The following is a 20,604-nucleotide window of genomic DNA, read 5'->3' on the forward strand; positions in this document are numbered from 1 at the left end:
AACCAAGCAAAAAATAGGATTGGTAGTGGATGGATTTGTGGATAGACAGTGGAAATACATATGAACACTTTAGATACGCAGAATAGGAGGCTTGTTGTTCTTACAGGTAGCTATTGACGTACCACTGTTCATTTAATAATGGTTCATAATTATAATGGCCTTGACTCATCCTTGAAGTTGTAAGTGTCACACCACTATCACAGTCACACGCTTGGCGACCAACTTCATTTATGATGGTTGCAGCGTCTTGTGGTCACATAATCGCGATATGCAACCTTTCCAGCTGGCTTCCAACAAGCCAAGTCAATTGAGGAAGCCAATTTTGCTTAACAAACGTGATTCATTTAAACCCCATAAAAATGGCAATAAAATCAGGTCTGATGATGATTTGTTTAATGACCACCTTGCTTAGCAACCAAAATACTGGGCCAATTGTAGTTACAAGTGGAAGACTATTTGTAGAAGGGAAATGCTTATTTATTTTACATAGATCTAACATTGTCAGTGTAATGTTTAATGATAGTTATCATGCTTTTTCACTGCACAGTTTAAGAACTGTTGAGATGATAGAATTGTGTCCCTTTAAAACAGAGGTGGGGGAACCTATGGTCCTTTTATGACTTGTGGGCTTCAACTCCCAGAATTCCTAAGGCCTGCATGGCTGGCTCAGGAATTCTGTGAGTTGAAGTTCACAAGTCATAAAAGGGCCATGTTCCCCACCCCTGCTTTAAAAACAGTGCTTTTCAAACTTGACAACTTTATGATATGAGGACTTCAACTCCTAAGCTTTCTGGGAATTGAAGAGGACACATTTTAAAGTTGCCAAGTTTGAAAAATGCTGCTTTAAAAGAATTCCTTGCTTTTATAGTACAGGAAAAGAAACGTTGAACTTTACTTGGAAATGGATAGCACTTAGACTGATATACCACTTCATAGTGCTTTTACAGCCCTCTCTAAGCGGTTTAGAGAGTCATCATATTGCCCCCAACAATCTGGGTCCTCATTTTACCCACCTCGGAAGGATGGAAGGCTGAGTCAACCTTGAGCTGGTGAGATTTGAACTGCCGAACTGCAGCTAGCAGTCAGCTGAAGTAGCCTGCAGTACTGCACTTTAACCACTGCACCACCTCGGCTCTGGATAGCCAACTTCCAGTTTTTATTCAATATTAATAAGTGGCTGTTTAGCATAGTCTTTAAGGGAGATTTCATGTGACTTTAATGGACATTGTATATGGACCTTGGTGATGTGAACAAATAGAAACTATTTTCTTTTTCAATATGGACGGGTATTTTTGCAGGGAGACTTAGTCGCTGTAGGGGTGCTGTCTGGAAACAGGAACTTTGAAGGCCGCGTCCATCCAAACACACGTGCTAATTATCTGGCCTCTCCTCCCCTCGTAATCGCCTATGCTATTGCAGGGACCGTAAGGATTGACTTTGAAAAGGATCCTCTAGGTAAGGCATAATTTCCAAATGATTTGAATTTTTGAAGGGGATGACTTTATGTAAGTCAGAAACTATACCAAATCTCTAGGTCTTTGTGTGTACAGATGGAGTATGTAAAGGGATTGGGATCATAAAAGACTATTCTCTATATTTCTCCGTATTCCTTAAGCATGATCCATACAGTAGTGGCCAAAATTGTGGAAACCTTTTGGGAAAGGTGTATTTTTGAGGTTTGATGGCTAATAACACCACTTTTTTTTTTTTTTTTTTTTGGAGTTTCAAGATAATCATATTCCACTGCTGGAATGGCCTGGGAATAGCCCAGACCTTAACCCAATTGAAAATCTATGGAGCCGACTAAAGAAACTTGTTAGTCAGAAGCAACCCAGCAATAAAACCCAGTTAATAGAAGCAATCATTCAATCTTGGTTTCACATTATAACAGCTGCAGAACTAAAAGACTTGGTTCACTCCATGGGAGGACATTGTAAGGCCGTAATTCATGTTAAAGGTTACCCAACTAAGTATTAATTGACATGGTGATAATTTTTGTTCAGTATATCTCGTTTTTTCTACGTGTTTCACTTTTCTTCGTTATATTGTAACTGCTATTCTAAAAGCAAATCCTTCATTAAAGTTATTTCATTACATTCTTGATTAAATTACCTTTCCATTGATATATAATTTTATGGTACTACTCCAAAAAAAGTGGTGTTATTAGTTAGGTTTAGAAAATATACTTTTCCCAAAAGGTTTCCACAATTTTGGCCACTACTGTATATAAGGCTTATGTTCATGGAGAAGGGATCAACCTGGTTATAGAAAACGAGATCCAGTTCAGCTCATCGCCTCTGTGGAGGACAAGTTAGTAGGATGCCTGCTGAAAACCAGTGTTCCATTAATTGCAGGTGTCAATGCAGAAGGCAAAAAGATCTTTCTGAAGGACATTTGGCCTCTGAGAGATGAGATCCAAGCTATTGAACGTCAATATGTAATTCCAGGAATGTTTAAAGAGGTCTACCAGAAAATAGAGGTAATGCTTAGTGTTAAATTGTGCTTTCTGCATTTGCTCAGATGTTACATTTGCGTCTTGTTAGCTATAAGTTAAAACTTCAGTCGAAATCAGAAAAGTTTCCCCGAAACAAGAGAGAGCTCCCTTGTGAGCTAGGTAAGATAATGATATTCTAATAAAAAATCACCAGAAAGACGAGGAAAGTGCCAGTATGGGATTGACCAAACTTTGATGCACTTTTTAAACCTTGTTGGAAGCAATGAAATTTTTGGGGAACCCTTTCAGAGAAGGAATATTCTAAATAGGCACGGTACTTGAGTCTCCTGGTCTCAAACTTAACCAGGTCAGACTGAGACCGAGTTGGAAAAATAGGCATGGTTATATGAACGTGTAAAAGAATGGAGCCTTTAGTTCAGAAATTGAACAATAAGCATAAACCTGCATTTGTTTTCAGGTGTTTCTGAATCAAAAAGAATTTTTTTCTGACATTACTTTATCTCCATAGGCTGGAGATAAAGGGATTTAGAATATTTACATTTGCTATGTTTGTATCCTATTTTTTTTATTTTTATTTTCCAGACAGTAAACAAATCCTGGAATGATTTAGATGTCTCATCAGACAAACTATATGCTTGGAATCCAAAATCCACATATATTAAATCTCCTCCATTTTTTGAAAACCTGGTAATTCTCTTTTCATGGCCTTTTGATGAACTTGCTGACAAACATGCTTTGTGTGTTGTGGTTTGTTTAAATTGTTTAAGTTTTTAAAAATGTTTCTCTAAAAGTTTTGTAAAGTATAAACAAAAATACCCTGTCTACTAACAAAATGTGACGTATAAGAAGTCGAGGAAGGGAGGGAGGGAGGGAGGAAGACTCATTAAAATGAGTATTCATTATTTATTTATTTTATTTATTTTTATTTTATTGAATTTGTATACCGCCCTACTCCCGAAGGACTCAGGGCAGTGAACAGCCATAGAATAAAACATATAAATACAAAATTTAAAATAGATTAAAACAAAATTAAATAATTTGGCTGAACAAAAGTAGGAAATAAAGCTTTTACATTTGCAAAAGTATTTCAAGTAACTAGATTATCTTCTAATTAGGTCAGTGCTCTGATTGAATAACACATTCAGTTTATAATCTTTCAATTATTTGGATGCAGGAGGAAAAGTGAATATACAAATAGAAGGAGGAAGGAATGTGAATCTCTGACTATCCCCCCCCTTCCAAATTTATAACTCTGGTTAGGGAATTATCTACATGAATTGTTTCTATTTGCTTTTGGGAATAGCAAGTTTAGTGATTATTTTAAAACACTGGTCTTCCTAGAATTTGAGGTTTCCCCCAAATTCTAGGCAAACGGCACAAAGTGAGAAAAAAGAAAGGTTTATGTACATTTAGTTTTTTCCAATATGATTAAGAGTGTCCGGTTCTTAGATACTTTGGAGGAATGGAAACTCAGTATATTTCTGTTCTCATAAACCAGTCCTTATTTATATGCCTGACAGAAATACATGACCCCTTTTTGGGTGATCTTTTTTTTTCCCCAGACCCTGGAGCTTCACCCTCCTAAATCCATACTGGATGCCTATGTCCTGCTGAATCTCGGTGATTCCGTGACCACTGACCATATATCTCCTGCAGGGAATATAGCAAGAAACAGTCCGGCTGCCCGTTATTTGACTAGCAGAGGGTGAGTCCAGTCAACATCCTGAGGAAAAGGAATTCTTTTTGGAGAGAGAAATTCTACCTACTCTCTTCGCCATCATTTAAGTTGTGCGGTTGTAGATTTCAACAGCAATATCTAGAACCCAATTACTGAGTCTGTGTAACTACTGCCAGTGCTGAAAAGAAATACTTTGTAACTGCTCTCCTCATTGTGTTAATTGTTGTGATGAGATTCCTGATGTCTTTTTTTTTTTTCCAATCCTAACCTAGAAGAAAGTTAGTCCCTTTAATGAATGAGAAATGCTGTCCGTGTACAAGGGCAAAGCATATTTTCTGAATCATTTTCGAAGCACATTCATAGTTGTAAACATGCTATCTAGTCACCCGTGTCCTAGAACGGTGTTTCTCAACCTCAGCTTCTTTAAGCTGTGTGGACTTCAATTCCCAGAATTCCCCATCCAGCACGCTTTGTATTAAAGTGCTCAGTCTTTAAATCCTCCAAATTGTATTGTGTATCACCTGCTGAGAGTGCAGTTTCTTTCTGTCATGCCTTGAAACATCTTTCTGACATATTTAATAGCAATAGCACTTAGGCTTATATACCGCTTCATAGTGCTTTTACAGCCGTCTCTAAGCGGTTTACAAAGTCAGCGTATTGCCCCCAACAATCTGGGTTCTCATTTTGCCAACCTCGGAAGGATGGAAGGCTGAGTCAACCTTGAGCCGGTGAGATTTGAACTGTCGAACTGCAGCTAGCAGTCAGCTGAAGTAGTCTGCAGTACTGCACTCTAACCACTGTGCCACCGTGGATATTTAACACCTTGAATTATTTTTGTTTGTGTTAGGGGTATTACTCTTCCTGGCTATACAGATGAGAAACAGACCAGATAAGCTTCTACTTCTTCATTGTAAGGCTATATATCGCCCACCATTTAATTTACAGCCTAAAAAAATAAGGGACAGTCTCTTCTGAGCCTCTTCCTCTATTTGTTATGCAGCTCCTGGTTGTATTCTCTCTTATCTTATAAAGAGCCATTGTGGCACAGTGGTTAGAATGCAGTACTGCAGGCTACGTCTGCTGACTGCCGATTGCCAGCAGTTCAGCAGTTCGATTCTCACCAGCTCAAGGTTGAGTCAGCCTTCCATCCTTCTGAGATTGGTAAAATGAGGGACCAGATTGTTGGGGGGTGACTCTGTAAACCATTTAGAGGGGGCTATAAAGCACTGTGAAGTGGTATGTAAGTCTAGATGCTATTGCTATTGCTATCAGATTGTTTCCTAGGCAGGGTTTCTTTGCTGGTTTCTCAAGGTTTTTCTCACGTATTTTTACAAGGGATCATTTAAAAATGTTTTAAATGTTTTTAAAATGTTTTGGAGATGGTCCTAAAGCTTATTCTTCCTTGATTACCTCTTAGAGGAAGCCCTCAAACATAGCATCCTAAAGACTTGATTGGGATTGGGTCTCCTAGAATTGTCAGCCAGCATGGTAGATATTTTTGGAGTTGCATCTCAACAAATCTGAAGGGTCCAAGATAGAGAAGACTTGAAAAATGTTTGTTTTTTCCCCCACAACCCCCTTCCTCTTAGCATAGGTATATACTTCAATTAAAGCTTTGAGGTAATACTGTCAAATCAAGGTTGTTTGAGTGGCTATTACGTACTGTTGTAGACCTTTCATTGAAAGAAGCTTCATACCAGGGGATTGAATCTCTCTGCTTATTGATTAAACACTTTGGAGCTTTTGAATATTAAGACTTGCCTCTTTTGCATCTTGATAGTCTCACTCCTCGAGATTTCAACTCATATGGCTCACGCCGGGGCAATGATGCTGTCATGGCAAGAGGAACATTTGCAAACATACGCCTATTGAACAAATTCCTTAAGAAGCAGTCCCCGCAAACCATCCACTTCCCATCTGACGAAACTGTAAGTATTTTCCCTCCCAGCATTAGGTTTCAGCCCCTTCACCATGTAGTTTTGGCTTTCCTGCTGCTGGAGGTTTGTCTCCTTTCAGGCAGAAATTTCAATCTATGTGCTTAGTAGGCTGCAGTGTGGTCATATATCACAGTAATCTGAGGCTTTAGAGACTCTTGTAGGTAGGTATAAAAACCAGGAGTTTCCCCTTAGAAGAAATATTATGTGTTTAGTTACTACATTTTCAGTAATAGTTCATAACACAGACACTGGTGAAAATTCTGCATATATTTTCCATTTATGGATTTCCATGGTCCATGTGTCAACTCTGGACCTATGTCCTCCAGAAACCTTGTCCAATGTGATTTTGGATCCTTTCCTGTTATGAAAATAACACAATGGGTGATTTCTCAAGAGATGACTTTTGCTCACCATTTTGATATGGTACAGTTTATCATACATATATAGGTAAAGGTAAAGGTTCCCCTCGCACATATGTGCGAATTGTTCCTGATTCTAGGGGTTGGTGCTCATCTCTGTTTCAAAGCCGAAGAACCAACGCTGTCCGAAGACATCTCCGTGGTCATGTGGCCAGCATGACTCAACGCCAAAGGCGCACGGAACACTGTTACCTTCCCACCAAAGATGGTCCCTATTTTCCTACTTGCATTTTTATGTGCTTTCGAACTGCTAGGTTGGCAGAAGCTGGGATAAGTAACGGGAGCTTACCCCGTTATGCGGCACTAGGGATTTGAACCGCTGAACTGCCGACCTTTCGATCGACAAGCTCAGCATCTTAGCCACTGAGCCACCGCGTGCTCAATGCGTATGTATATAAGTAAATATATATCCCCATGCATTTCACATCAAGACATGACTATAAAAAATAATGAACTATGAAAACACACTTGCTCCTTCCCTGTAACTCATTCATTTGCCAAATTAAACTAATGGTCCCTGTATCTCTACAACATGGTGTAGAGGGGAAAGTTGCATTTTTCCTTTCTGTCTTATACATTACTCATGAGGAACCCTTGGTGCTCTCTGAGCTTGGTTGTTTTCTTGCAGATGTTTCATTACCCAAGCGAGGTAACATCATCAGTACTAGTAAGGAGTGGGGTTTGCTCTCAGTTTATATTCTGGTGGCTTGTCTCTACAGCATTCATTGTAGAGATACAGGGATCATTAGTTTCATTTGGCAAATGAATGTGTTACAGGGAAGAGCCAATTGTGCTTTCATAGTTCATTACTTTTTATAGTCACGTTTTAGTGTAAAATGCATTACACTACAATAGTTTAGTTTAGTTTTATTAAATTTATATACCGCCCTTCTCCCGAAGGACTCAGGGCGGTGCACAGCCAAGATAAAAACCAACAGTATAAAAGTTAAAAACAATTTAAAATTATTAAATAGTTTGGCCTATAATCTAAAATAATATAAAATAACCCATTAAAAATAATATTTTAGGCCAGCCCTGCTTGATGGAATAATAGTGTTTTAAGGGCGCGGCGAAAGGTACGAAGGTCGGGAATCCGACGAATCTCCGGGGGCAGCTCGTTCCAGAGGATAGGTGCCCCCACAGAGAAGGCTCTCCCCCTGGGGGTTGCCAGTCGACACTGTCTAACCGACGGCACCCTGAGGAGATCCTCTCTGTGGGAGCGTACTGGTTGGTGGGAGGCTATCGGAGGCAGAAGGCGGTCTCGTAAGTACCCAGGTCCTATGCCATGGAGCGCTTTAAGGGTGGTGACCAACACCTTGAATCGCACCTGGAAGACCACCGGGAGCCAGTGCAGCTCGCGCAGGAACGGTGTTACATGGGAGCATCGAGTCGCCCCCATAATCACCCGCGCGGCCGCATTCTGAACCAGCTGGAGCCTCCGGGTGCTCTTCAAGGGGAGCCCCATGTAGAGAGTGTTACAGTAGTCCAGACAGGAAGTTAATGAGTTAATCTACAACAGGCATAGAAGAAAGGAATCTCTGACTGGTTGCTTCATTAATTGAGCTTCAGTTGCATTCTGTGCCTCTAGCTGGACGTATTTGATGCTTCTGAGAGATACCAACAAGCCAGCCATCCACTCATCATATTGGCCGGTAAGGAATATGGCTCAGGAAGTTCCCGGGACTGGGCTGCCAAGGGGCCTTTCCTGCTGGTGAGTAGGCTATTTTAATAAGAGATAGCATCATAGGTTTGGATGAACCAATGGAGTCCATCTCTTGCTCTCTGTTTTTTTGTTATCTATTTATTCTCTGTGTCAAAACACTTCTTTTTGCTAGGAATTTTTTTTCGGATATATCCTTGTAGGTTGACATTATTTTACGTGGTAGTCCTCGACTTACAACAGTTCATTTAGTGACAAAAATTACAACGGCACTGTGATCTCATTTCTTTTTTGATCATTTGGCAACTGACTCATATTTATAATATATAATTATATTTATAATATATTTATAACATTCGCACTCTCCTGGGGTCAAGTGCAGGGGTAGGTTCTATTTACCTTTACTACCAGTTCGCAATGGGGCCGCAAGCGCAGAAGCATTTTGATGACGTCGAGGTTGGTGGATGGAGCCTCCCGCCGGTTTTATTAGCGGTTCTATAGAACCGGTGCGAACTGGGGGCAACCCACCACTGGTCAAGTGATCACCTTTTGTGACCTGACAAGCAAAGTCAGTGGGGAAGCCAGATTCACTTAACAACCTTGCTACTAACTTAAAAAAACTCAGTGATTCACTTAACAACTGTGGCAAGTAAGGTCACAACAAAACTATCTCGCTGAGCAACTAAAATTTGGGGCTCAATTGTGGTCATAAGTCAAGGACTATTTATATTCTGTGGGGCTGTAGAGAACAGATCTTGACCTTTTCCCAACTTTAAACAGTTTAAACATGCTGTCATATCCTCCCCCTCATTATCTTTTCTGAAAAGTAATCAATATCCCTAATCATTTTCATTGCATTTCCTTGCCCGTCTTACTCTTTGAATTCTTCTGAAAGAGCCGTGGCCAGAATTGGTCTTCGCACTCCCAAGTGGGTTCTGACCAATATAGTGGATCCATTCCTCTGATTTTGAAACTAAACTTGTTAGATAGTCTAAATTTGCATTTTTACCAACCTTGTCATGCTGTTGACTCATGATCAGTGGTTCAATTCCAATTTTAAATCCTTTGCACAGATACTGTCACCAAGCCCGATATTCCCTGTCATCAGTAGTCCAACTTCTGAATTAATGTACTATTTGTTATGAAATGTAGTCCATAAGAGGCCATAATGCCAAAATTAAACCTTGGGGTGTTATATATGTGTGTGTGTGTGTGTGTGCATTTATATATTTGGACTTTTTAGTGACCTTCTCCTTTGCCTGTGCCCACCATGTCTTCCTTCAGTTTGTATGTTCCTATTTATGATGTGATCGCCCTTTTGAGGGAAAGTTGGCTTGTTGTTTTGTAGCTTTTGGGTGGCAAGCTTCACAAACATCTTAAGACCAGGAAATGGAGAAGCTACTTCTTTGAAGTAGACCAGGGGTGGATTCTACTTACCTTTACTACCAGTTCGCAACGGGAGCGTGTGCGCTTCTGCGCATGCGCAGATCATCCATGACGACATCCGGGCAGGTGGGCGGAGCCTCCCGCCGCTTTTACTACCATTTCTCAAGAACTGAACAGAACCGGGATCAACCCACCACTGAGGTAGACCACTGATCTACCCTAGCACAGCATCACCGATTGACTTTTTCCCAATCCTACCTAGAGGTGTTAAGAAGTGACCTGAGGCCTTTTGTCTGCATAGTTGCCCGGCAAATAATTACCGGTAGCCACTTCTTTTCTACAACTTTTTTTAAAAATTTGACTATTAATGCCCTTGTATGTTCCTCAGGGTATCAAAGCAGTCCTTGCAGAGAGCTATGAGAGGATTCACCGCAGTAATCTGGTGGGCATGGGAGTCATCCCTCTACAGTATCTCCCCGGCCAGGATGCAGAGACTCTAGGACTGACAGGGCAGGAACGTTACACAATCATTATTCCGGAGGACCTGACGCCTGGAATGAATATCCAGATCAAAGTAAGCATTTCCAAGGATTGCATTATTTTAATCTAGCAACACTCTGTGTTGGTGTGTGTCTCTTTGTGTGCAGACATGAAGGGCGTGCAGTTATGTGAAGTGGCTGGGCATCAGGTTTAAGGAACAAAATTTGGTGCCTGAACAAGCCCTTGAATTGACTTTGAATCACTCAAATCTTTTATGATTTGGTGATCTTGCAAGATTTCAAGGATGGCTTGAAAATATTAATGGTTTTTGGGTATAGAAATAATCTAGGGTTTTAAGTCACATTCCTTTATAAAGTCATATTGCCTTCCCTTATAAAGTCATACTGCCCTTTTGAGGGAAAGTTGGCTTGTTGCTTTGTAGCTTTTATAAAAGAGCCATGGTAGCGCAGTGGTTGGAATGCAGTATTGCAGGCTAACTCATTGCTCGCTGCAATGAGTTCAATCCTGACCGGCTCAAGGCTGACTCAGCTTTCCATCCTTCCAAAGTCGGTAAAATGAGAACCCAGATTGTTAGGGGCAATATGCTGACACTAACTGCTTAGAACGGGCTGTAAAGCACTGTGAAGTGGTATATAAGTCTTAAGTGCTATTGTTATTGTTAAAATGTGAGAAATCAAGATTCCCATGCATGGAAGCTTTTGTTTCTATTGAAGCAAATTGAACTAAATTCAAAGAGTGCAGACAAGAGCAACAAAGATGATTAGGCGACTGGAGGCTAAAACATATGAAGAACAGTTGCAGGAATTGGGTATGTCTAGTCTAGTGTAAAGAAGGACTAGGGGAGATATAACAGTGTTCCAATATTTAAAAGGCTGCCACAAAGAAGAGAGAGGCAGCCTATCCTCCGATACTGCTGAAGCCCTGTTCAGACTCCCAGAAAAACAAGTTTTAAATTAAGTGAAAAGCAGCTTTTTAGCACTGTGTTGAATGGAATGGTCTGCATGTGAGATAAATGTTCTAATAATGGGTGTCGCAAGAGTAAATAATGTCTATAGTCCTGAGCCCCTCACAGTTGTTGAAATGTTGTGTATGCACATTTGAATATTGTTTTCATGGCCCCCACCCCTCAGACTTCTCATTTAAGAAGTTAGAAGAGTTTTCTGGAAACGGGACACCTAAAAAATGCATCCAAGAAAGAATGTGTGGGTGATTTAATGTTATTTCCAAGGAGATCCTATTTCTTTGCAGCTTTGGCATAATTTCTTTAAAAAAGTCCATTTGAACTTCTTAAACCATTGTATCTTTCCTTAATCCTCCTTGTTCTCTATGTTCTCTCCACAGTTGGACACAGGAAAAACTTTTCAAGCCGTCATGAGGTTTGACACAGACGTGGAGCTCACCTATTTTCGTAATGGCGGCATCTTGAACTATATGATTCGCAAAATGGCATCTTAACCTCCAAATGAAACACTGCTCATATCCAGAAACCCACCTTTTTCAGAGGACAAAGTAATTTCAGTAATTATGTAAAAGGCTGTAATTATGAAAAACAAAATATACAGTAACCAAGGGAATTATGTGGAGTTTTCCCCAGCGTAGTGCCTTCCAAGTGTATTAGGACTACAACGTCCAGACTTTCAGGGCTGGCTGGGACTCCTGGGGGATGTGGTTGTTTTAAGCAGAATTGAAGGGAAAGACTTGTAAAGGGTATGTTTTTATACTGTCAACCCTAACATTTCGGCCACTAGCCTGATTTATGTGTATATTTGAACTCATCCTTTCTACAGTACTGTATTTCATCCATCTATTTTGTACTTGTAGGTGGGACAAAAACTTTTATCATCTATGTATGTGGAGGCTAGATCCTTGTCAACATTTTATACAGCAATTAACAGTACCAGTTTCTTTTCCTGCCTGCCTCAGAAGTTACTAACCCTGTACTATTGCATTAAAAGCGCTTATCAAAATCCCTCCTTGAAATTTTAATACTGCTAAAACGATTAAATGGCTCAGCTCTTTATTCTTGGGCATATGTGCATTCGTTCTTGTGTGCCTTCATTCACGGGACCGCAGGATTAAAGCCTTTTGAAACAAACCTGTTTTCAAAAATCAGTAGAATATTTTGTGGATTTCACTTTGTTTGCATTCGGCCCCATGTGAATTCTCAATCAGAGGTTCAAGATGAAGAATAAATTCTCCTTTGCTTTATCAGAAAGGAACATGCTTTGGAGTTCTGAGCAATAAAATGCTGCAACGACAATGGGATCCTAACAATAGATACAATACTATGCTAACTACCATGTTTCTCAGAAAATAAGACCAAGTCTTATTTTCTTTTAGGCTGGAAAATAAGCACTTGGGCTTATTTTTGGGGCGGTCTTACTTTTTTTGAGATGCAGCAGGCCAGACTCAGTGAGCTGGATGCACCGTGGACACTATCGCCTCCATTCCGAACCTTCAGTGTTTGGAATGGAGGTTTTTTTGGCGAAGGAAAGGAAAATGGGGAGGGGGATTTTCCTGCCTGCCATCCTTTCCTCAGTCTGTGCTGAGCTTGAGGAATGGATGGCAGGCAGGAAAATCCCCCTCCCCATTTTCCTCTCCTTTGCCAAAAAGCCTCCCACGAGCCTCCCAAAAAGAGGGAAAAAGCAAAGCAGCTGGCCGCGGAGCTACCGACAAGCAGAAGCGCTGCGCCCAGAAAGAGAAGGGCAAAAGCAATATTTGTGCTGCCCCAAGGGGCCAGCCGGACAGTTGTCTCCTCCTGCGCCCACGCCACCACTTGTACTGGCTATGCCCATCCCCCCGGGGTTATTTTCGGGATAGGGGTAATATTAGTCCCACCCCAAAAAAATTAGGGTTGGGCTTATTATTGAGGTGAGTCATGTTTTTGGAGAAACACTGTAGTTGATATAGTACCTTTAGTCTTACATCTGAAGGATGAAAACTTGGCTTTCTTAACTATTACTATTAGGGATAGTTCTAGTTCAACGTCACCTTAAACTTATTAGCATATCCTCAGCTGTATGTCCCTGACTTTTTAAAATAGCCAAGTACAGTTATAATTTAAAAACAACCCCTTACTCTCAGCCTCCGCAAACAACTAAGGACCCTTTAAAGTTTCAAATATATATCTTTATTATTAGATTGCATAATCAAAAGACAGTGGAAACATCAGCTTTTTTCAAGAATTAATGGAAGCGTACTAAGAATCAGACAGATGTCACAGCTACCTTGGAGTTTGAATTTACACTGGAGTAAGTGGAAAGTTAATCGTTCCTCAGTTACCAATGTGACTTTAAAATAGAATTAACTAGGTCCATGGCCCTTGTCCCAGTTGACCTGTATATACATCCAACAGGAAGTGCCTCACAGTAGCAGATAGAGGTAAATCCTAGAGAGGCAGGAAATGCACCACTGAACAATGGAGATGAATGCTAGAGAGGAATAAAGCTGCATACAAGGCAGATATAACTCCTGTAAGCGTAGGCATTCGGGGGGGTGGCAGGGGGAGCAAGGGAGGGTGCCATGTGTGCCCCCCGTTTTTGGTCCCAGGAGGCTTCAGGGAGGCCTGCTAGGCCCAAAAAGGGGTGTGGAGGGGGGGTTGCGTGTGCATGCACGGGGGGCGGGGGAGCTCACGTGGGTGGATGGCGCACACATCACTAAACTACATCATGCAAGATTATGAACAGAAGTTTGAAAAGACCGTACTTCACTAAGATATTTCTTCAACATCGAAGTCTTTCATTGCAAAATCAACATCCTTCCATTTTCGGAAATAAAACTGCTTGTTGCTAACAACATCCTGCACGGAAAAGCTCTCGATTTTAATGATGGGTATGTCCGCAAAGGTCTTGTACTTCACAATGATTCCCCAGTCATGATGGCAATTGAGGCAATACATCTTGGCTTTTTTCTCAAAATTCCCGTAGCTGCTGTGTGCCTTCTTATGAGGTCCTGTGGTGTACCGTGTTTTAAATTTCTCTCCTAAAACAGTGTGGTGTGACTCCTAGAATGAATACAGCACAAAATATAGCATTATCTGTATCACTTTATAAATGGATTAGTCAGAAAACTAAGGCTGCATGCTTTCAGATCAATTTATAACCTCTTGGTAGATTAAGTGCATAATCAGTTGTCAATTTCCTCAAGCACACAGTCAAAGCAACTCCATTTATCCTCTACAGTTCCGCTTCCAACATTTAATTCTGAAATGGTAAAACCAAGTTTCTCTCAACTGAATGTAAAGAAGGGCTTTTTCAGGACGGACACATTCAGCTAGCTCAGGTTTTGTTTTGGAATGGATAAATTCCAAGCTTCACCTGGTAGTAGGAATTCAGAAAAGTATATGTGAAATCGACACAGGAAAAAAAATCTGTGCATGACTCCTTTGAGCTCATTTGGTTTGCTTTTTTAAAAATAAAGAAGTTTTTTTTAAAAAAAAGAGTTCTCCTTTAGAGCCCATATAGTTTGTAGCCCTGATCACTGAAATAGCTTGGGAGAAGGATGAGATTTACCAGGAATCTGCAATACAATTTATCTCAGCTGGATCATGTCCACAAGAGCTATTGTTTCTGGTCTTTGGGGTTGGTGGAATTTGGTGGATTATGAACTTGCATGGAGATTACATGGCTTTTGAGACCTTTGATGACCCTTCCTGTTTACTGCCAATACCATGAAAGCCACAATATCCACATACTGAATGTGTGAAACATTTAAAATTTGAGGTTGTTTTTTTTTTTTTTTTTTTTTTTGAGGAGACTGGCTACTTTTCTGGTGGAAAGGCAGAACCCTTCAAAATATAGCTGTTGTGCAAACATTCACAATCCAATTGTGAATATACCTGTCTATATGCATTTAATGTAGGAACAATTGCCCTTGATTTTACCATCAATCTGACTACTTCAAAGGGACTAGAATGCTAGAGGCTCCATTTACCAAGAAATGACACTCTACCTATATGTGTAACCCAGAGGCTGGACCTCTCACTGAATGTTCTTACAATGACCAGAAATACAAAGTGCTAAGATTTACCCTTACAGTTTGACAGGTCAATGCTAATATTTATTTTCTTCACTCCTTTTAGTGTAAATATACCCAAACTCATGACGCTGTGTACTCAGCTGTGCAAAGCTTTAAAGGAATTCTTCAATTGAAAGGTTTGATTTAATAACCATTTTTTAAAATTTAATCCTTGGGTAGTTTTGAAGTTTAAAATCAAATAGATGCCTTTTATTTGCTGTGTTTCCTGCATCCTAGTCCTGATACTGCCATTATAAAGTGCAGAGAAACAATTAAAAATTATATAGCAATGAAAGCCTTAACACTTTCCAGCTGAAACTTTGCATCAATAACCTATGAAGCTGCATTTTTTAAAGAATGGTCTAAGGCAGTGGTTCTCAACCTGTGGGTAGGGACCCCTTTGGGGGTCGAATTACCCATTCACAGGGGTCGCCTAAGACCATCCGAAAACACATATTTTCAATGGTCAATGGAATAATTTTATGGTTGGGGGTCATCACAACATGAGGAACTGTATTAAAGGGTCGCGGCATTAGGAAGGTTGAGACCCACTGGTCTAAGGAGTTCTGAAGAACTTCTCAAGAATCTGCAAAATTATTTGCCAGACTGTTGAAAAATAATGTAATATCAAAATCCCATCAAACAATTAATTGTGAGAAATTGAAAGTAGGTCAATTTTAATTTTCAATATGATTAATTGCAATAAAGGGGGGGGTTGGGTCCCCCACAATTTTTAAAAGCAGGAAGGGGTCCAGAGAGAAATGTTTTAAGGAACACTTATCTAAAACTTCTATCATTGTGATGTTCATTTTCTGCCAAAAAATTATTAGAGGCAGGCATATATTTTTCCTGATTTATAGCCTATGGATAAAGCTTTTATTGATTCTAATCTTGAATTTCAAATCACAGATTTGGACTGAATCAGGCTTCGTTCAGAATTGAACGGGAACGTAGCTGATCTGTACCCTCCAACACTTAGGTAAAGGTAAAAGGTTCCCCTCGCACATATGTGCTAGTCGTTCCCGACTCTAGGGGGTGGTGCTCATCTCCGTTTCAAAGCCAAAGAGCCAGCGCTGTCCGAAAATTTCTCTGTGGTCATGTGGCCGGCATGACTAAACGCCAAAGGCACACGGAATGCTGTTACCTTCCCACCAAAGGTGGTCCCTATTTTTCTACTTGCATTTTTACGTGCTTTTGAACTGCTAGGTTGACAGAAGCTGGGACAAGTAACGGGCACTCACCCCATTACGCAGCAGTAGGGATTCGAACCGCTGAACTGCCGACCTTTCGATCGACAAGCTCAGCATCTTAGCTTCTGAGCCACTGCATCCCTTATCCCACCAAAAAGGCACTATGAAGCGAAGGCAGCCACAGCAAGTTACCTCAATCACCCGGAGATCCTCCGTGCTGCAGGCCTTGTTCTTGCATTTGCCACACAAAAGGACTCGATTGTTTTTCCAGGGTTTTGGTTCTGTCGGCTTTTTCTTGGAATCTAGCATTTTTATTTGCTTCTTTTGCAATTCGTTTATCTGGGGTGAAGAGAGAAAGATGGAATTCAAGTCACAAGGCACCAACTACTCTCAAGAGCCTAGGAATGTTGTCCTGAATGAAACTTCCCCCCCACACACACACACACCCATCCTGAAAATAAAATAACGACAACAAAACCTTGTAAGCAAAGTTAGACAACAGCGGGTTCAGCCATTCTGTGTTTGAACAGCGTTGGCTCATTTTAAAGTACAGAATTTCCCCTCTCGGCTGAATGGGACCTTAAGGAAGCCCTCATTAAAAAAAAACTGCTCACCTTCGTTGCAAAGATCTTTTCATCCCAGCTCTGTACCTCTTCAATAGCTCTGTTCATCATTTTCTCTTTTTGTAAATTGTATCTCTCCTTCTCTTCCTGTTCTTTCTTGCTCGTCACAAGAATGCACTTGCTATCTTTTGCTCTTCCACGACCTGGAGATGGCACATTACAGGTAGTCCTTTTTTAGTGACTACAATAGGGATTAGCAGCTCCATCACTAAGTAAGTGGTCACGAGGTGAGAAATTACATGACCAAGATTGTGCTTTCTGGCTTGAAACTGCAGAAGACTTTGTTCAGTTTCACACTTTCACGTTTTATTTACCTCTAACCATTTTACTTCAGCTTTCCCTTTTCTGCACTCTCCTGCCCTTTTCAATGCTCACCTCAGGCTGGGATAATTACCAAGAATGGAACTAATATTTGTACTTAACATTCATTGAAGAGGAAGAATTACAAGAGTAAGCATAATGGAGAATGCACATTGAAAGAAAGGTACCAGCTCTAGCAATCACAAGCATGCTTAACAAACAGTCCAGTGTATTCCCTTTTGTGTGCTAAAATACTCTCTTATAAACAGAGGTGGGTTTCAGCAGGTTCTGACCAGTTCTGGAGAACCAGTAGCAGAAATTTTGAGTAATTCGGAGAACCGGTAAATACCACCTCTGACTGACCCCGCCCCCATCTATTCTCTGCCTCCTGAGTCTCAGCTGATTGGGAGGAAATGGGGATTTTGTAGTAATCTTCCCCTGCCACGCCTACCAAGCCACACCCACCAAGCCATGCCATGCCAACCAAGCCACGCCCACAGAACCAGCAGTAGAAAAAAATGAATCCCACCACTGTTTATAATCCCTTCCTCTCCGTGGTAAAGCGATGGATAATTGTTGCCAAGGCTGCCTTCTTCGAGTGAAGCCATAACTGGCATTACAAGAGACTCCTCTAGTCATGGCCTCCTATCTATTTACCAATGACTACAGTATCTAGGAGGATTCTCGGGTTACAGATTTGCTCTACCAGAGGAGTGCTATGCTATCCAGAGTTGCAACCAAAGCAGATAAGGGCCAAATTCGTTTTAGACCTCTATCTTAAATGTAATTCAATTTAATTCTTCCCATTGAACCCATTGACCTGTATAGCAAGTTTAGCCCAGCCCAGGATGGAGATGTACACCCAAATCTTATTCACTTCATGAAGCTATTGAAAAGTGGGAGATGGGATAGAGAGAAGGCAAAACCTACAGCACATCCACTCAAGGGCCTGGTGGCTCAGCAGACTAAAAAAGCATTGTGATTAACACCAGCTGTCTGCAATTACTGTAAATTCGAATCTCACCAGGCTCAAGGTTGACTCAGCCTTCCATCCTTTCTAAGGTAGGTAAATTGAGGACCCAGTTTGTGAGGGCAATAAGCTGACTTTGTATAAATATACAAAAGTATGAAGGCTATTGCTTAACGCACTGTAAGCCGCCCTGAGTCTCCGGAGAAGGGCGGCATATAAATCAAATTTTAAAAAAAGAAAAAACAGAGCTATTTAAAACAGCCACCCCCCAACTCTTGTAGTAAATACAGAAAGATGCTGTGGTTGATGGCACTGAAAATTGCTGAAAGGATTTAAAAGAAACAAAAGGTGCACACTTAACTCACTCACTGCAAATCCTTAGAAAGGTTATCAGTCAAATCTGTTAACATTTCCAGGCCTAGGCCTGAACACTGACTGAATATTATCCAGGTAATTTTTTAATGTTGGGCCCCAGACAAGGAATACAGGTAGTGCTTGGTTAGCAATTACACATTCAGTGACTTTCAAAGTTACAACAAGGCTGGGAGATTTACAATGTGTCCTCAAAGTTGCAACCACTGCAGCATCTCAATGACCATGTAATTGTGACTTGGGCACTTGGCAACCAGCATGCCTATCAGTATCCTCCAGTCATATAATCACCATTTGCAACTTTTGCTGCCAACTTTCAACAAGCAAAGTCAATGGGGGAGTTGGCAAGAAATCACTAATCACAGTATTATTATTAACAATGTATGGTGTTGTTACATTGGCCAGGAGACCACAATGCTATTGCTGTTGAATGTTAGCAGTCATGATTTTTTGCTTTATGACATTGCTTAATGATGAAGAGGCTGCTCCCACTTATGGTCATTAACTGAGGACTACCTGAAATTGGATTGGAGAAGTGCAACAATGTTTCCAAGCATTACATAATGCCTCCAATATCAAAAGCACTTTTTGCTAATTATGACTATTATGTGTTTGCATAATAGGCCTAAATAAGGTATTGTTTGCTGAATCACTATGTATCTGATAGTATCTCATCCTAGGGTGGATACGCATGACCTTCAGTTTATATAGAGGTAATCCTCGATTTACAACAGTTCATTTAGTGACTGTTCATAGTTACAACGGCACTGAATAAAGTGACTGTTTTTCACAGTTACAACTTTTGCAGCATCCCCATGGTCATGTGATCAAAATACAGAAGGTGGGCAATCTGGTTCAAATTTATGATGGTTGCAATGTCCCGGGGTCATGTCATCACTTCTTGCAATCTTCTGACCAACAAAGCCAACAGGGAAGCCAGATTCACTTAACAACCAAGTTACTAACTTAACACCTTCAATGATTCACTTAGCAACTGTGGCAAGAAAGGTCGTAAAATGGGGCAAAACTCACTTAACAAATGTCTCCCTTAGCAACAGAGATTTTGGGCTCAGTTGTGGTTGAGGACTACCTGTAATTAAAACATCTACATTCAGAATCATTTCGCCAACCTACCTCTGACTTGTATCATTTTGATGACGTTGCCTACATATTCATATAGCAGGACCAAGTTGCACTGAGCAATATCAATCCCTTCGTCAGCAACTGAAGTTGCTATTAGCAGCTTGCTGTCCCCATGGGTTTTGAAGGCATCCAAAGTTCCTTTCTGATTTGGGAGGGTCATGCCTAAGAGAGAGATGATGAAGGAGAAACCAGAGGATCAACCATACAAATATTGCCCTTATCACAGGTCTGCGGAGGGTGATCAAGAAATAGTACAGAGTAATAAAAGAATCCAGCCTTGGTAAGAATCTCTGCTTCACAAAATACAACACCATGGACAGGTTTCAAGTTCTTAATGAAGTTGCAGGGTGATGCTTGAAAGTGTGGTGTAGGAGAAGGAATGGCAGAACGTGAGGGCAGAGTGAAAAGGGGGATCAGACAAGAATCCCTACGTAGCCACAAGAGAAAAAAGTCCAACCCCCTTTGAGTACTGTTGATACTTATCTAACTCTAAGCAAGTGCCCACCAATAAATCAGTTTAATTGAACCTTCATGTCTGGACCTGGTCTTTCACGCCAGACAGTGGGAACCATGTTTATTGGAAACCGCCAGGAAAGGTCAGGCTGTGTGACATGAATAAACCCTGACTTCTCAATACTTCCAGGAAAAAAAACAGGTTAGTTCTAACCAATCTAGAGACTGCAATATATTCATTTGGTTCTAAAAGAAACCGAGCACAATATTCTGAAGGGCAGAAGTCACCATTGCACAGTACAGATGGTCCTTGATTTACAACAGATCATTTAGTGACTGTTCAAAGTTACAGCAGCACTGTAAAAAGCCACTTATGGCCCTTTTTCACACTTTACAGACCCCTCGCATCCTGGACATAAACTGTTTCAATTCCTACCCTCAAAACGACGTTATAGAGCACTGCAACTAGACACAAGGACAGTTTTTTCTCGAACACCATCA

The 20,604-nt window shown here is 40.7% G+C and overlaps 2 protein-coding genes across 4 annotated transcripts in view; one reads left to right on the forward strand and one right to left on the reverse strand.

The window, feature by feature from the left end:
* ACO1 (aconitase 1) overlaps positions 1 to 12,056 on the forward strand; it is a 55,823-nt gene extending 43,767 nt beyond the window's left edge. For both annotated transcript variants that reach the window (XM_034410556.3, XM_034410557.3), the window contains exons 14-21: positions 1,299 to 1,455; positions 2,355 to 2,479; positions 3,038 to 3,142; positions 4,018 to 4,160; positions 5,914 to 6,061; positions 8,078 to 8,200; positions 9,924 to 10,109; positions 11,378 to 12,056. In XM_034410556.3, coding sequence (XP_034266447.2) covers positions 1,299 to 1,455; positions 2,355 to 2,479; positions 3,038 to 3,142; positions 4,018 to 4,160; positions 5,914 to 6,061; positions 8,078 to 8,200; positions 9,924 to 10,109; positions 11,378 to 11,491 — 1,101 coding nt within the window. In that variant the 3' untranslated portion in view covers positions 11,492 to 12,056. The remainder of the gene's footprint in view (positions 1 to 1,298; positions 1,456 to 2,354; positions 2,480 to 3,037; positions 3,143 to 4,017; positions 4,161 to 5,913; positions 6,062 to 8,077; positions 8,201 to 9,923; positions 10,110 to 11,377) is intronic.
* Positions 12,057 to 13,143: 1,087 nt separating this feature from the next.
* Positions 13,144 to 20,604, reverse strand: part of RIGI (RNA sensor RIG-I) — a 35,892-nt gene continuing 28,431 nt past the window's right edge. The window contains exons 15-18 of one of the 2 annotated variants that reach the window (XM_034410558.3): positions 19,642 to 19,812; positions 16,857 to 17,008; positions 16,435 to 16,581; positions 13,144 to 14,039 (exon numbers count right to left, since the gene is read on the reverse strand). In XM_034410558.3, the coding sequence (XP_034266449.2) occupies positions 13,746 to 14,039; positions 16,435 to 16,581; positions 16,857 to 17,008; positions 19,642 to 19,812 (764 nt within the window). In that variant the 3' untranslated portion in view covers positions 13,144 to 13,745. The remainder of the gene's footprint in view (positions 14,040 to 16,434; positions 16,582 to 16,856; positions 17,009 to 19,641; positions 19,813 to 20,604) is intronic. The other variant, XM_034410559.3, reaches the window with a different exon arrangement.

This window comes from Pantherophis guttatus, chromosome 2 (assembly GCF_059756535.1).
Source record: "Pantherophis guttatus breed Tessera chromosome 2, ASM5975653v1, whole genome shotgun sequence".
NCBI classification, from domain to species: domain Eukaryota; kingdom Metazoa; phylum Chordata; class Lepidosauria; order Squamata; family Colubridae; genus Pantherophis; species Pantherophis guttatus.